We start from the raw sequence: 14,466 nt of genomic DNA on the forward strand, positions 1-14,466 counted from the left end.
CTTGGGTGTCACGAGCTTGAGCAGCAGTGGCAGGAGAAGCAGCAGCAGCTGCATCATGGTACAGGCAGGGTGGGCCCTGACTCTGATCCTCCTCCTGGTGGCCCTGCCAGCCCAGGATGTTGGGGCTGCTCCGTGGCGAGCACAGGCAGTGGGTAGGTGGGCATGCCAGGGCCAGCACCCAGCTCTGACAGATCCTGATGAGCAACAGTGACTTGGAATTCAACTGACACACTTTCTCTCTAAAGCACTGGAGCGTGAGACTGCGCAGGAGAAAGCACCTCAGGAAGGCCATCAGACAGTGCCAGTTCCTGGGGAAAACACCAGGGCCTTTCACACCACAGGTGTGTTGGGTAATCATTGTCCTTTGGCCATTCAGCGGCATCTGCCGAGATCCCCAGTGTCTGCAGGCTCTGCCCTGGTGCCAAACTGTGCCAGTGCAGGGCCAGAATGCATTGATAACAGCCAGGAGTGGCTCTGGGGTGATTGTCACCTCTGGGGTGCAGGTCGTTGCTCTTGCTGTCTCAGGGACACACAGTCGGACACTGTGGGTGCAGCAAGATGCTTACCACCTCTCACACTCCATTCTCAGGGATTTCAGAACTTCGCTCTTTTGAGAATGAGGCCACCTGGAGACATCCCTCAGCAAATGATGGGAAATGTGGCACTGGATCTTACATCCCTCCCCCAGCACTTGCATCCTCTCACTTGCTGTGAGACCCTAGAGGCCCTAACAGAGGGAGATCCCTCCTTGGAACTGGGGTCCAAAGGGGTGCACTCTCAGATTGGCATGGCTTAGGGGACCCTACATCATCCTCCTGAAAACTCTGTGCCTGAGCCATGCTGAGGCTTTACTTTTCCCTGATCCTCGACAGTGCTGGCCAACCCTGGGGAAGGTCCCCATGCCAGGAATATAGGAATGCTTTCAAAATTATCCAGGCACTGGGCAGTCCTGCCACAGGATGTAAGTGGGAAACAAGTCCTGAAAACTGGGGGCAGGCAAATGCTGCCCCATACTGCAGAAAAGACAATAAGAGAGAGGAAGGTTCAGGTATCTCCCTGATACCTAAAGGGCCTGACTGCATCCCCTTGGGGTGTGGGTGCTGGGGGGAAAATGCAACTTTATTCTTTCTATTAAGGTCCAAAGTATCAAGATGGAAGGGGACAATCTTCCATAGAGACATCCAAAGTGCTACACGAAATCCTGAGGGAGCTGAAGATGATACTAGGAGGTGGGTACAGGTCACTCCTAACCAGCACAATTGGGCAGCAGAGGTTTCAGGTGCATATAGGGGCATGCCATAGCCCCCCCTGCGCACACCTCAGACCCTCACTGCAGGGACCCTCCTTGTCATGCCCTGCAGGTATCGGTGAGCTGCAAGGGTGGTCCAGAATGTCTACTGCCACTTGTGTCTCCAGATGACAGGGACACAGAGTGTTTGCCCCAGACAGATCATCCCTGGCCAGAGCACAAGAGAAACTGTGGGTGCATGTGAAGAATCCCCAGCAACAGGGAGCAAAGGGAGACACTGGAAAAACTAGATTGTGGCCACTCCAAAGCGTAAGCAAAGCTGAGAGGAGAGAAGGTCCAGAGAGCAGGGACTTGCTAGGCCTTTGGGAATTCCCTTGGTTTCTATTGAAGCCATGGAAATGTTGCCACCACAGGATGTTTCCTCATTCAGAGATGCTAGTGAAGTGGGAAAGAACATTTATTGGCAATGTCAGCCTTCTGGTAAGATTGCCGGAGGTGTGCAGGACACACTAACGTGCACAATTGGTCCTCCAGGTGTGAACAGCCTGAGCCTCAACAGCGCTGTCAGCAGGAGATCCGCCAGTGCTGGAAACAGCAGGGCAGACCCAAACGCTGTGGATAATGGAGAAGACCCAAACGCTGTGGTGGGCAGAGCAGACACAAATGCTGCGGATGCAAATTCTTTCCAGAACTACTGCATCGAAGGCATCGTGGCAGTCCTTGGCTCGATGCTGCTGGGAATGGTGCTGTGTTGTGTGCTCCATCTGTGGAGGAAGAGGAGAAAGTGAGTTGGTGGGGCAGAGGGGTGCTGCCAAACTGGTATTGCATGGCATGAGGCGTTTTGAGCTCTGGTGCTCTGGGTGCCCAGTAAGTCACTGTGGAGGTTGGTGCTGTGAGCTGGCGCTCCATGCTCTGCCTAGAGTTCTCTGTGCCCACAGCTCCCCTGTGCAGCAGATGCCCACAGCTCATGGGTGCCCAGTGCTGCTCTGCACCCTCACACTCACCCTGTGCCCTGGCCGGACCTCAGCAGCTTCCTCTCTCCATAGGCGCCTCGCAGCTTCCTGAGCCAGTTCAGAGCACCCGGACAGCTGGACAGAAGCCAACAGAATATTTGGAATAGTATAAATAAAGAGCAGCAGCACAATCAGTTGTGTTGTACTGGCAGCAAACTCCCATGGGTGCCACTGCAAGCCCTGGGTACTGAGAGGGTGTGGGAAACCTCACGATGTCACTGAATCTAACTTGCCACTGATTCTAATTGATTCTAACTTGATTTTCACTATATGTACTATCCATGCTTATTGTATAAGCAATACAGTGACCCTTTGCTGTGTTTTTTGCAAATTCATATTAATTCCACTTGAACATGAGGAACATGAGGAAGAACTTTTCTATGCAGGTGACCATGCACTGGAGCAGACTGCCCAGGCTGTGGAGTCTCACCCACTTGTGATATTCCAGGACTGTCTGGACACAGTTTTGTGCAATGTGCTCTGGATGACCCTGCTTGAGGAGGGAAGTGGGACCAGATGACCCCTCTGTTGTCCCTTTCAACCTTATCTACAATGTGATTCAAGTTTGTTCTCACTAATGCCTTTGCCAGTGATTCACCAGCATGCAGTGAGTGGAAGGGGTCTCATGCAGGAGAGGCACCCAGTGAGATTTCTTCATATGCTTGGGCACCATCTCCTGGAGAAATGCATGGCAAGGAAAGGAGCTGAATGAGTGAGCTGTGGCAGACCTTGACAGGGCTTTTTCCATCCCAGCTTACTGGGACACCAAGAAAAGGTGGGCTGCCTGTACAGGCATCCCCTGTGGAGCTCTGCCACAGGACCCTTGTGTCTGGCTCCTGTCCAGAACAGGCACTGAGTGCTTCCCAGCCTTCAGCAACACAAATTTTATATATATTCTGTTCTATACCTCTTGTCATTACATTTTAATGTGGTTCATGCATTTATTCTGAACCTGCTTTCCTGTTGCTCCAGTAAACCAAGCTATTGATGAATCTGGATCGTGTAAGTTCTCACAGCTGGTGATACAGGGAGGGGTGACGTAGGCACATGTGGCAGGGGTGTGAGCAGTGGAACAACTTTTGGGGTGAGTTAAGGAGAGAGATCATTCAACAGTTAAGTCATGGGCAAAACACTTGACTCAGGAAAATGATTTTTAATTTATTACAAATTAACAACAGAGTAGGATAACATGAAATAAGAGGACCAGTCAGGAATTGATCTTGGGTAGGCAGGGGTACCAATCACTGTGGTGCTGGGGGTTTCCAGAGACTGCTGGTGACACTTAAGAGGTCTATAATGTGCCAACGAGTGTTGGGATGCCCAATGATGCTGTTGAACACCAGGGCATGTGCAGGGACCTACAGGTCAAAGCCACCACCAGGACTGGGAGTGCTGATGCAAAGCAGGTGGATTTCAGGGCAGGCTCAGCATCCATCAATGGCTCCCAATGCAGGAGTTATAGACTTACTGGTGTTACTGAGGCAGGGAGATGTGGCCCCTGGGTCTGTATGCGAGATGGGCACAGGCTGGAGTGCTTCCCAGGGTGTTTCCCAGCAGCTCCCAGAGAGCTGCCTCACTGCTTTAAGTGCTTCCAGTGTCACAGTCGCACTCCTTAGGAGCAGGGTTCACTGTAGGAGTGAAGCTGACAAAGGTCCAAGGCTCCCCTGCAATGTATTGTCCTGGGGGCATCTTGAAGGGCCACCCAGCCTGCTCCTTCCCAGCACATCCTTGGCCCTGCACCCCATCTATTCAGTTCTGCACCCATGTGATCAATGCTGCTCCCCATGTGCTGTACCCCCTTTTGCTCAGTGCTACACCCTTCCACACCTGGCCACTGTGCTCCATGTTTGGTAGTGTATCCCACATACTCTGTGCTGCACCCCATGTACCTGTTGCTGCACCCTGTATTCCCAGTACTGCTCCCCAGACCTGCCTCTACCCCTGCAGGGGTGTAGACACACCTGGATCCCTTCTCAGATTTGGGGGTACAGGGTTATGGGACCTGGGGGCCCAGAACATGGGTCCTCCCAGCTTCATCCAGGGACTCCTGCCGCAGTTTCCTCCCCAGTTCATGCACCTAGGGCAGATGGGGACACCCAGTCCCCTGTCACCCAGTGGTGACAGGAGTGGGAACTGGGTAAAGGTGTGGGGTCATCCCCTGCTACTGCTTTGGTGAGCTGAGAGTGGCAAGGGATCCCCATGCTCCAGGTACACGTCCCTCCTTATCCCCCCGGCCCAGCCTAGGCCGTGCTGTGGCTCTGTGAACCCAGTGCTGCACGTGGTCCAGGACACAGGGCCCATGGGGACACAGGACGGACTCTGGCCGGGTGACGCAAGGGCAGCGATGCAGCAAGCTGGGGCACCCTGGCCACTTCCCCCCTGCACCGGGTGCCATCTGAAACCCCTTGTCACTACTGTCCCCATGACGCGATGGCATGCGATGGCCCAGCTGCAGCCAGCCCCCAGCCACTGACCCGTGTGGCAGTACAACCCCTGGCCAGACACCCCAGCTTCCCGTGCCGGCTGACCCGCTGCCCTGGGGCTGCCTGTGGCCTCTGACCACTGAGCCATGCTTCCTGCTGGGCAATGATCAGAGCAAGGTGGAAATGGGCACTGGCGCTCACTCTGCTCAGGGCACACGTGTACCCCCAGCATGTGCATACAGGGCTGTGTGTGCACATATTCACAGAGGGCTGCGTGCTAGCCGTGTGCAGGGGTTCACCCCTGCCTGTGTCACCCAGGCTGGAGGTGCTGGGGGGGACCCAGCTGAACCTCCTGGGAATCTCCTGGGACCTTGCAGGATACCCTGAGCTGCCACCACACAACTGTGGACACTGGTGCCACAGCTGGTCCTGGTGGGTACTGGTTTCAGTCCCCATGTGTGGCCCTTGCTGAGGCCGGTGGGTACCCCTAGATTGGGACTGTTGCTGGGTGCTGGTGTCAACCAGTGCAGGCACAAGGCCCAAGGTCCATGCGTGATGTCAGTTCAGAGCTACAGTGGGACTGAGACACACTGGAGTGCCACCCCAGTGATCAGCAGCTCGGTGCCTGCCTGGGCTGGTGCAGCACTGTTGCTGTGCCTGCCTCAGGCTGGTCATGCTGGAGCTGAGCAGAGCTGTTCCACATGTGGGCCAGACCCACACGGACCCACATCCATGCCGAAGCATCGGACTGTGCTAGAGCCCGGCCTGGGTCTTTACACGTGCTGGGCTGTGCCCGTGCCACAGTGGAGCAGATCCCACATTGCTGCCAAGTCGTGCCAGATGTGCCCGAACCCAGTCAAGGCCACACCCGTGCAGGGCTGAGTCAGACGATGCCAGGGCAGAGCACACATGTGCGTCAGGATGTGCCACACAGTGCTGGGCCGTGCCAGAGTCGAGTCAGCCCACGGTTGGGCTGGGCTATGCCGGTGCCGGTGCCGGTGCCGGTGCCCGCGCTGCCGTCCCTCCACCTCGGCCGACAGTGAGCGTGCACGTGGTTCACAGGCGCGGTGCCCGCGCGGGCGGGCGGGGCTAGGCCCGGGTCTGTGCTCGGCGCTACCCAATGGCGTTGCGGCCCCGCCCTTCCCCTTCCCGAGCGGACCAATGGCCAGCGAGGGTGATGCCCGGCCCCGCGGGAGGGGCGGGGCTGAGGTCACGTGGCGGCGGAGGGCGGTGTTAAAGTGCGCCGGGCGCTGTGGCCGCGTCAGTCGGGGCGGCGGGGGCAGGCGATACCGGTGGGGACCGGTTGTAAGTGGAGTGGGAGAACGGGGCTGGAGCGGCAGCGAAGTAGGACCGCAGCTGGGGCTTCCTGGTTAGCGGGGCCTGGCCCGGACCAGCCCAGCCGGTGAGCGGAGGTGACGGGCGGAGGCGGACACACATACACATGGCGGCGGGAGGGGGCGGTGGCGCGCGCGGTAGCGGCCGTTACCGGCGGCGGGAAGGGCCGGTATCCGGTGCTCACCCTGCTAAGCTCTGTCTTTCCCGCAGGATGAAGAGCGTTGCAGACCATGGCGCGGCACCCAGCCCCCAGTCCCTGCGACAGACTGGCCCGTAGGACGTCGCAGACCCCCCGTGCCCTATAGCGATCCGTCTATTTAATTTTATGCTTAATTTATTAACCCATCACCCCACCCCCGCCATGGAACCGACCCCCGCGGTGCTCACCGCCCCCATGGCTGACTACCTCTGGATGCTGGTCCTGGGTTTCATCATTGCCTTCATCCTGGCCTTCTCTGTTGGTGCAAACGACGTGGCTAACTCCTTCGGCACGGCTGTGGGCTCAGGGGTCGTGACTCTGCGGCAGGCCTGCATCCTGGCCAGCATCTTTGAGACGGTAGGGTCTGTCCTGTTGGGAGCCAAGGTCAGTGAGACCATCCGGAAGGGCCTGATTGACGTAGAGATGTACAACTCCACGCTGCTGATGGCAGGTTCAATCAGTGCCATGTCTGGTAAGGAGCAGGGAAGTCACAGTGTAGGGGCAGGATGTCCCAGAGTGCCCTGGTGATGGCTTTCTTAGTAGGCTGGTTCTTTTCCAGGATCTGCTGTGTGGCAGCTGATGGCTTCATTCTTGAAGCTCCCCATTTCTGGTACCCACTGCATCGTTGGAGCGACCATTGGCTTCTCACTGGTGGCCCAAGGGCAAAAAGGTGTCAAATGGTCTGAGTTGCTGAAGATTGGTAAGTCCAGCTGGTGGGACCACCCCAGCCGTGGACCTCATGTGTCCCTGGGCTTCCTTTTCTAGCAGCAGGATGCTGATTGTGCCTCCTGCTTTCTAGTGTTGTCCTGGTTCATCTCACCCCTTCTTTCGGGCATCATGTCTGCTATCCTGTTCTTCCTTGTCCAGAGGTTCATCCTTTGTAAGGTAAGGGCTATCTGCTCTATTTTCTGACACTTTGGGGTTTTTGGCTGCTCTCAATGGACTCGTTGGTTGGCTTATGGTCACCAGGGCTTCTCCTGGCACATCCTGGAGTGTGTGTGTTAGCACCAGGGATGCTCTTTGAGAGCTGAAGATGTGAGAAAATGGGGCTTGTGGCCACTCCACAGAGTGGACCTTGAGGGTTTTAGGGCATCACCTCCCCTCTGAAACATTGGAGTTGTCTTGCCTGGCTTCAGCAGGAACAGCCCTGTTTCCCAGTAATGAAGTAGACCAGAGCTGTCAGTTGGCCTTTTCCAAAATCCGGGTGTAAGGATTTCTTCTTAATTTGGGGTAGGCTGCAGGTGAAGGTGGTGATCCACACCCATGGCTTTCCTCAGCTGGGACAAAATCTTTCCTGGGGCTAGGGAAACCACATTCCTTCCACCTGGGACCCCAGCTATGCAGGGAAACCTTCTGCATATCTGAGGTTAAATTCCTTTAAGTTTTGCATCTAACGATTCAAGCATTCAAGAGATGTTAAGATCTTATCACTAGCAGCCCTTTAAAACAGCTCAGTGACACCACTGTCACAGTAATCTTGTGTAACCAGCCTCCCAAAGCGGGGCTGGCCCTCTCATGCTCCATTTTGGTGCTGAGCAGTCCAGTTGCTCCATGCTGCTTTGGCATTCAGGAAGACTTGGTGTGCTTGTCCTGATGCCAAATCCCAATTGCTGGGCAGCAGTGGGGATTAAATGCTCCTGCTGCTGGGGTGAGGGCCTTGCTGCCAGGTATGCGGTCATATAAGCTCCTCTGTGAGTAATGGATTTTTTATTTTGTCCAAGTCAGCTGGAAGGGGATAAAAGCTTTGAAAGTTCTTGGGGAGTTGAAGGAAAAATGTAAGTGGAGGTGGCAGTTTGGGGAGCCAGGGAGAGGGTTCAAATGCCAGGTAGAGATGAGTTGTTCCAGGCTTGGGAGTGCTGGAACCCTTGTCTGGGCCTGCGCTAGCTCTTGGGGAAGCCTTGTGGGACCCCAGGTATTTTGCTACCTCCTGACATCGTAGCTGGGGGGCATTTGACTGTGGGTTGTTCCCTAGAGGCTGTTAGGAGCTGTCATCTGTAGGTGACTAAGGGCACAAACCCCTTCTGGAAAGAATCTGTTGCTAAGCTGCTCCTTAGCTGCTGCACAGCCCTCCAGTCTACCTCTCTACAGCACTGATATGTGTTTTCCAGGCAGATCCTGTTCCCAACGGCCTGCGAGCTTTGCCTGTCTTCTATGCTTGCACTGTGGGAATCAACCTCTTCTCCATCATGTACACTGGGGCGCCCTGTAAGTGCACAGCAGAATGCTTGAACCTGAATTTTGAAATTCTTTCTAAAGCCTCCATTAAATGCACGATTTACCCCTTTTTTGCTTTACAGGGCTGAGATCTCCTAGAAGGCGGCTGGCCTGTGCCGGTTACAGAAGGCGGCAGGCTAGCCTGCACTGTCTGGGCTAGGTAGTTGCCCAACCAAAGAGACCTGCTCAAACTAAACTCCTCCAGACCTTTCTCCTTAGACTTCCCAGGACTGGCCAATAACATGACTTCCCATTAACTCTTTACCTGTGCTAAAACTTGGATATCTGCTGGCTGCTGAAGAGACTCTTCAGGCAGCTGGTAGTGGGGCTAGGAGCAGGGAATGGTGTTGTACCTCCTGGTTCATCCTGTCCCTAAAAACAAGCTAATTATTCTTGTTGAGAAGAGCTGGCCCGTGTGCTGCACAGTCTGAGCTTCAGTTGGGAAAGCCAAACTAAGGTGCTGTGTTGCAGGAGACAGGTCACAAGCAGAGCTAAGAGAGGGCTTAGCAGGGACAGGCGGATTTGCCCACGGAGCCAGAGGCTCCGTCACCTCTGTTATTTGCTGGGATGACATGGCCTGAGCTGTTTTTTGGTGTGAGTGTGGGTTTCCTGTTGTGGAGGAGCCTCTGGAGGTGGGATGCGGGCAGGCAGTGCTCGCTCTGGCAGGTTTGCTTTGTAAACAGTGGCTGGAAAATTTTCTGGAAGGATGTCAGCTTCCCCTTCTCTGGGCTCCCTAACGTGGGGGAGAGGAGGACAGGCCTGCAGTGGTGCTGCTGGGGGCACTGGGGCTGCTCCAAAATCACTTGGCCATGTCCAAAGTAGATCTATGTTTATCCTGGGCCATGAACTGCAGAGTGAGCTCTAGGTTGCTTGAGCGCAGGGTTTGCAGGCAGACCTGTGCTTGGGTGAGGTGTCTGGGCTGCTTCAGGAGCAGTAAGTCACTGCAGCAGCAAATCTAAGGTTAAGATAGTCACAAGCACCTGCTTGGGGTTACGTGATGCCAGTTCTCTGCTCGAAGTTAGGCTGCCTGTGAGAATGCTCCTAAGTGGGTCATGTATCACCTCAGATACCATGAAGCCTAAATTTTCATTGACTCCTGGAGCAGGAGAGCTGCCCTCCCCAGCAGCTGGAGGGGCTGGTGAGCTTCAGGGGGAGCATCCCAAGGTTCAGTCTGCTCTCCAGAGCAGGGAAGCAGCACTGGTGCTGCAGCAGACACACTGGGAGGTGTTTTTTCCTTTGACATTGCAGCAAATGAGGGGACAAGAGCTGTGTGGAGCCTGGGGCATACACCCCCAGGGCATACAGGGTCTGGCTGGGGGAGGAGGCTGTGAAGGGTCAGCTGCTGATGGTGATATGACCTGGGGGACTCAGAGAGTATATCTGCAGTCTCAGCATGGTCAGTGATGCCTTCCCAGCAGTGTTTCTCCCTGGCAGGTGGATTAGCTCAGGACTGTTGCAGGTGATGGAGTCCCTATGCCTGGGAAAACCAAAGTCATGTATTGAGGAGGGTTTTGCCCAGAGGTTTTCAAAGATCCGTTGTTTTATTTCCTAGTGCTGGGCTTTGACAAACTTCCTCTGTGGGGTATCCTGCTAATTTCGGCGGGGAGTGCTGTTGTCTGTGCTCTCGTCGTCTGGTTCTTTGTATGTCCGAGAATGAAGAAGAAAATCGACCGTAAGTACTGCATCCCTCTGCGATCCTTGGGGAAGGGCACGCTCTGGCTAACCGAGTTCTCTTCCCAGTGGGAGATCCCATTAGCTGTGGGGCTGTCATTAGCGGAATCCTCATCTTCATTCAGGGACTAACCTACTCTTGAGTCATTGGGGCACTCATCACACTGGGCTCTGCCTGCTCCCACCCCAGGCACCCAAAACCCCTCCAGGAGCAGCTGTTGGGCTGCTGTGCAGTGTCTGGGGCTGACTGATCTGTGGGGTGATCTCTCTTGGAGCTGCTGTGGGCAGTATCAGACAGCTTGTCCCACTCTAATAGAGGAGAGAGAAGGCAAGAGACAATGTGCCTGTTGTAACCTTTAATCTTCTCATATCTGCTGAGCAGTCCTTGGCCTGGCTGACGCAGATCACAAGTTTAAATTAAATCCTTTCCCTGTAGCAAAAGACCCAAAACACTATTGAAAGGCATCCAAAGGATCAGCCCTGAGCTTTGCCTCCAGAGCAGTGCTTGGAACTGCATGTGGTCCTGAATATCAATGATGTGTGCAAGCTGGGGCCTAGGGAGTTGGTGATGAGGGGATGTCCTTGTGCTGGTGTAATTGGGGTGTGACTAACAGCTTTATGGCTGCTCTTGACAATCCTCCAGCTGTTTAACTTAACTCCTGCCTGTGAGGTGAGGTGGGCTCTTCTGCCTGTCAGACATGCTCCCTGCCTGCCCACGGCATCCCTGGGAGGAAGTGCGCATGTACAGAGAGATAGTTCTGCTGGGACTGGATGCCAGGATGAGGGGTTAATTCCACAAACCAGCCCTTGAAGGAAACAAAATGACAGGGAAATGGTCATGTTTATGACAAGACAGTGGTTTTGATTGTTGTCTGAAGGAACAGACCTCATGTTTTCACCTGGAGAAAACGTGCTTTTCCTGTTAGAGGTGGAGGAACGGCCTCAGCTTCCACGGGTGGGTGCTGCTGGCTTGCTTCCCTAGGCTAGACAGGAAACCAGGCTGCCTTTGGGTGGTGGAGACCAGCTCCTGTTTGGGTTTGTCATCCACCAGTGGAAGCTGGAGAGGAGCCCAGGCTGGTGCTGCTGGGCTGGTAGAGAAGCTGGGCTCTTCTGGGTACCTTTCTGTCAGCTGTAGGGGTCATAGCCACTCCAAAAGTGGGTCTAGAGCATCCCACTGGCCACAGGGATGGGACAAACATGGCCCAAAAAGCCCCATAATGGTGTTCACCACACCCCGTGTGGGTGGGGGTGTCTAAAAATAGGGGATGAGCTGGCTTAGATGGTTTGGCTGTTGTGCCCAAGACAAGGTCTGACTGTCCAGCAGTTTCCAAAGTTCAGGATGGGGAGGAGCTGTAAATTTTATTTAGCTGCCATAAATCTGAGTGGCAAAGGGTGTGGGCTTGTTGCTGCTGGCACTGGGTGCAGTGGTGGAAAGGCTGCCCCTCTTCACAGGAGAGATAAAATCAAGTCCTTCTGAAAGCCCCTTGATGGAGAAGAACATTTGCCCAAAGGAGGAGCAAGAGGAGGCCAAGATGCCCCTGGGGGATGCCAAGGGCCCTGCTGATGATGCAGGGTCGGCTGTCCCCCCCCGCGCAGTGGTGGAGGAGAAGATGGTCTCCTTCAACCTGGGGGAGCTGGAGGAAGCCCCGGAGCAGGAGAGGCTTCCCAGCCTCGACCTGAAGGAAACAAGCATTGACAGTGGTGAGTAGCACGGGGTGATACGCATGGTAAGACTTCCCTAACACCAAGCACCCCTTGGTGCTAACCCTTCCACCTGCTGTCCCTGCTGGCAGGAGCTGTACGGCTGCCCAATGGCAACTTGGTCCACCTGAGCCAGGCAGTGGGCCACCAGCTGGGCTCAGGTGGGCAATACCAGTACCACACTGTGCACAAGGACTCTGGCCTCTACAAGGAGCTGCTGCACAAGCTGCACCTTGCCAAGATGGGGGACTGCATGGGGGACTCGGGGGACAAACCCCTGCGGCGCAATAACAGCTATACCTCCTACACCATGGCCATCTGTGGCATGCCCCTGGATTCTCTGCGTGCCAGGGACAGCGAGGAGGGGGAGAAGCTGAGCTGGTCTGTGGTGGACACTAAGAAGAGGGTCCGCATGGACAGCTACACGAGCTACTGCAATGCAGTGGCAGATGCACACCCGGCTGCAGATGTGGACCTGAACACAGCCCAGGCAGAGCTGGGTGCCAGTGACCACAAGGGCAGCAGTAGCTCCCTGGAAGAGTGGCATGAGCAGGACAAGCCTGAGGTGTCCCTACTCTTCCAGTTCCTGCAGATCCTCACAGCCTGTTTTGGCTCCTTCGCTCATGGTGGTAATGATGTCAGGTCAGTGGAGTTAGGGGGAGCCAGGGAGGCTGCTAGCTGTCGTGAGTGCTCATAGAATCATGGACTCAAACTAGTTTGGGGTGGAAGGGACCTTAAATACCATCTTGTTCCAACTCCCTGCCATGGACATGTTCCTCTTGACCGGGTTGCTCCATGCACCATCTAACCTGCCTTTGAACACTTCCAGGGATATTCTATCTTGCCAAGAGCCTTTGTCCCTCTAGACCAGATCCCATTTCTCTTCCAGCAATGCCATTGGGCCCCTGGTTGCACTCTTCCTGGTCTACCAGACGGGTGATGTGGCTACCAGGGTGGCAACTCCCATCTGGCTGCTTCTCTATGGGGGTGCAGGGATTTGCATTGGCTTGTGGGTCTGGGGAAGGAGAGTCATCCAGACGATGGGGAAGGACCTGACTCCCATCACACCATCCAGGTAAGGGCTACCATGGAGCAGAGAGGATGTTCCAGGCAGCCTGAGAGCTGCGTTCTGCTCCAGGAGCCACTCTCCCTTCTCTTGTGGGTTTCAGTGCTGGAGCTGGGGTGTGTGTGGCTCCAATACCTCGCTGCATCCTGGGGGGTTCATCTGGGGCTCTGGAGAGCCAAGCTGTGCTGCTTTGAGCTGAGCCCACTGGGTGTTTTGGGGTATCCAGTCCCCTATTCTGATCTGCTTTCTGTCCCTGCAGTGGCTTCAGCATTGAGCTGGCATCAGCAGTGACAGTGGTCATTGCCTCCAATGTTGGCCTCCCAATCAGCACAACCCACTGCAAGGTAGGAGGGGTAGCGGGGGGATAGCTTTGGCTCAGTATGAGCTCAATGTTCCCAAATCCTGGTGCTTGAAGGGCTGAGCTGTGTGGGAGGCCCCACTCTGGGCTGCTGGCCACTGTCAGCTCCCAGCTCTGCCACTTGCATCTCAATGTGAGGTGGCAGTGGCTGCCCAGCCTTGGGGTGGTGGGTCCCTGGGGCACTTGGGCCATGATGGGAGAACAAAACCCCTTTCAGGGTCCCCTAGGCTCTGCCAAGAGGCCATGGGAACCTAAGTTCTGTGGGGTCCTGGTCCTGTCACCCCTCAGGGGTGCCAACTCCTTGCCCTGCACTCCCTGCTTGTGCTCTTGTAAGGTCCCCACAGGCTGGAGCAGGATTCAGGGCTCTGGCCTTGGGGGGTGAAGGAGCGCATGTTTGGGGAGTGCAAATGCCTGCTCTGGTGCTGAGCCATGCCCTGACTCCTTGGGCAGGTGGGCTCAGTGGTCTCAGTGGGCTGGCTGCGCTCCAGGAAGGCAGTGGACTGGCGCCTCTTCCGAAACATCTTCATGGCGTGGTTCGTCACTGTCCCCATCTCCGGCCTCATTAGTGCTGCCATCATGGCTGTCTTCAAGTTCGCTGTCCTGTGACGGCACCAGGGCTCCCACTGCTCCTGCTTCCCACTGCACTGCTATATCCTCCCTTGAGGAGCCACTGAGGCTGCCTGCTGTGGGGTGGCAGCTGCGCCAGCTGCGTGTAGTGCTGTCACTGAAGTATCTTTTTTTTTTTTATTTTTTAAATATAACTGTCTTGGCGCTAACATTGTGGGGGGTGTGCTGCCAGGGCTGTATCTGCCCCCAGGTGACCCCCCTGATCTGCTGTAGCTGTAGATAAGCAGTTAGTGGGGGTCACTTTCTCACTTCTACTGAGCCCCTGGTAGTGATTTCTTGGGGGAAAGACAGAAGTTGGTCCTTGCCGGCCCCAGAACAAAGGGCTGGGGAGTCATGGGATACCCCTCTTGCAGGCTATGCAGTGTTCAGCTTTGCCTCCATTGCCGTAGTGCTGTGGACACCATCCTGCTCGGGGGCCCTGGGGGCTGCCCTCTGGCCTCCTGTCACTGCTGCTACCTCGAACTTAATAAAGATTTCCTTCGTATGCCAGTGCTGCCTGTGGTTCTGGGGATTTTGGGATACGGTGGGGGCCAAGGTGCTTCCCCGTAGCCCTCCCTGCTTTGGCCCCGTGCTCTGCGAGGGAGCTGGGGACAAAGATAAGAGCCTCACG

At 55.5% G+C, this 14,466-nt stretch overlaps 2 protein-coding genes across 5 annotated transcripts; both read left to right on the plus strand.

Moving 5' to 3' along the window:
- The first annotated feature begins 55 nt into the window (after positions 1–55).
- LOC147648953 (uncharacterized) lies at positions 56–2,396 on the plus strand. Its single transcript, XM_086865317.1, has 5 exons — positions 56–152; positions 246–341; positions 1,137–1,229; positions 1,784–2,033; positions 2,296–2,396. The coding sequence occupies exons 1-5, from the start codon at positions 56–58 to the stop codon at positions 2,312–2,314; spliced, it is 555 nt and encodes a 184-aa protein (XP_086721443.1). The 3' UTR covers positions 2,315–2,396.
- A 3,347-nt stretch (positions 2,397–5,743) lies between these two features.
- On the plus strand, positions 5,744–14,340 carry SLC20A1 (solute carrier family 20 member 1). 4 transcript variants are annotated; one of them, XM_023940886.2, is made up of 11 exons: positions 5,744–6,087; positions 6,231–6,691; positions 6,779–6,919; positions 7,019–7,104; positions 8,328–8,424; positions 9,986–10,105; positions 11,557–11,805; positions 11,898–12,447; positions 12,695–12,880; positions 13,131–13,215; positions 13,680–14,340. In XM_023940886.2, exons 2-11 carry the CDS (start codon positions 6,346–6,348, stop codon positions 13,833–13,835), a joined length of 2,016 nt encoding a protein of 671 aa, XP_023796654.1. In that variant the 5' UTR covers positions 5,744–6,087; positions 6,231–6,345; the 3' UTR covers positions 13,836–14,340. The 4 variants fall into 4 exon arrangements, with proteins under 4 accessions (XP_023796654.1, XP_023796655.1, XP_086721437.1 ...); XM_086865311.1 differs by having other exon boundaries at positions 5,898–6,097; XM_023940887.2 differs by lacking the exon at positions 12,695–12,880.
- Positions 14,341–14,466: the final 126 nt, after the last annotated feature.

Source organism: Cyanistes caeruleus, chromosome 29 (genome assembly GCF_971803275.1).
Source record: "Cyanistes caeruleus chromosome 29, bCyaCae1.hap1.1, whole genome shotgun sequence".
Classification (NCBI taxonomy): Eukaryota; Metazoa; Chordata; class Aves; order Passeriformes; family Paridae; genus Cyanistes; species Cyanistes caeruleus.

What these genes read in the sequence shown, in the direction of transcription:
- LOC147648953 (XM_086865317.1), top strand. Translation starts at nt 56, where the DNA reads ATGGTACAGGCAGGGTGGGCCCTGACTCTGATCCTCCTCCTGGTGGCC. An exon ending in CAGGGCCTTTCACACCACAG is followed by an intron (nt 342 to 1,136) that starts GTGTGTTGGGTA and finishes CTTTCTATTAAG; the next exon opens with GTCCAAAGTATCAAGATGGA. An exon ending in GCTGAAGATGATACTAGGAG is followed by an intron (nt 1,230 to 1,783) that starts GTGGGTACAGGT and finishes TTGGTCCTCCAG; the next exon opens with GTGTGAACAGCCTGAGCCTC.
- SLC20A1 (XM_023940886.2), top strand. Translation starts at nt 6,346, where the DNA reads ATGCTTAATTTATTAACCCATCACCCCACCCCCGCCATGGAACCGACC. An exon ending in TTCAATCAGTGCCATGTCTG is followed by an intron (nt 6,692 to 6,778) that starts GTAAGGAGCAGG and finishes GTTCTTTTCCAG; the next exon opens with GATCTGCTGTGTGGCAGCTG. An exon ending in GGAAACAAGCATTGACAGTG is followed by an intron (nt 11,806 to 11,897) that starts GTGAGTAGCACG and finishes CCCTGCTGGCAG; the next exon opens with GAGCTGTACGGCTGCCCAAT.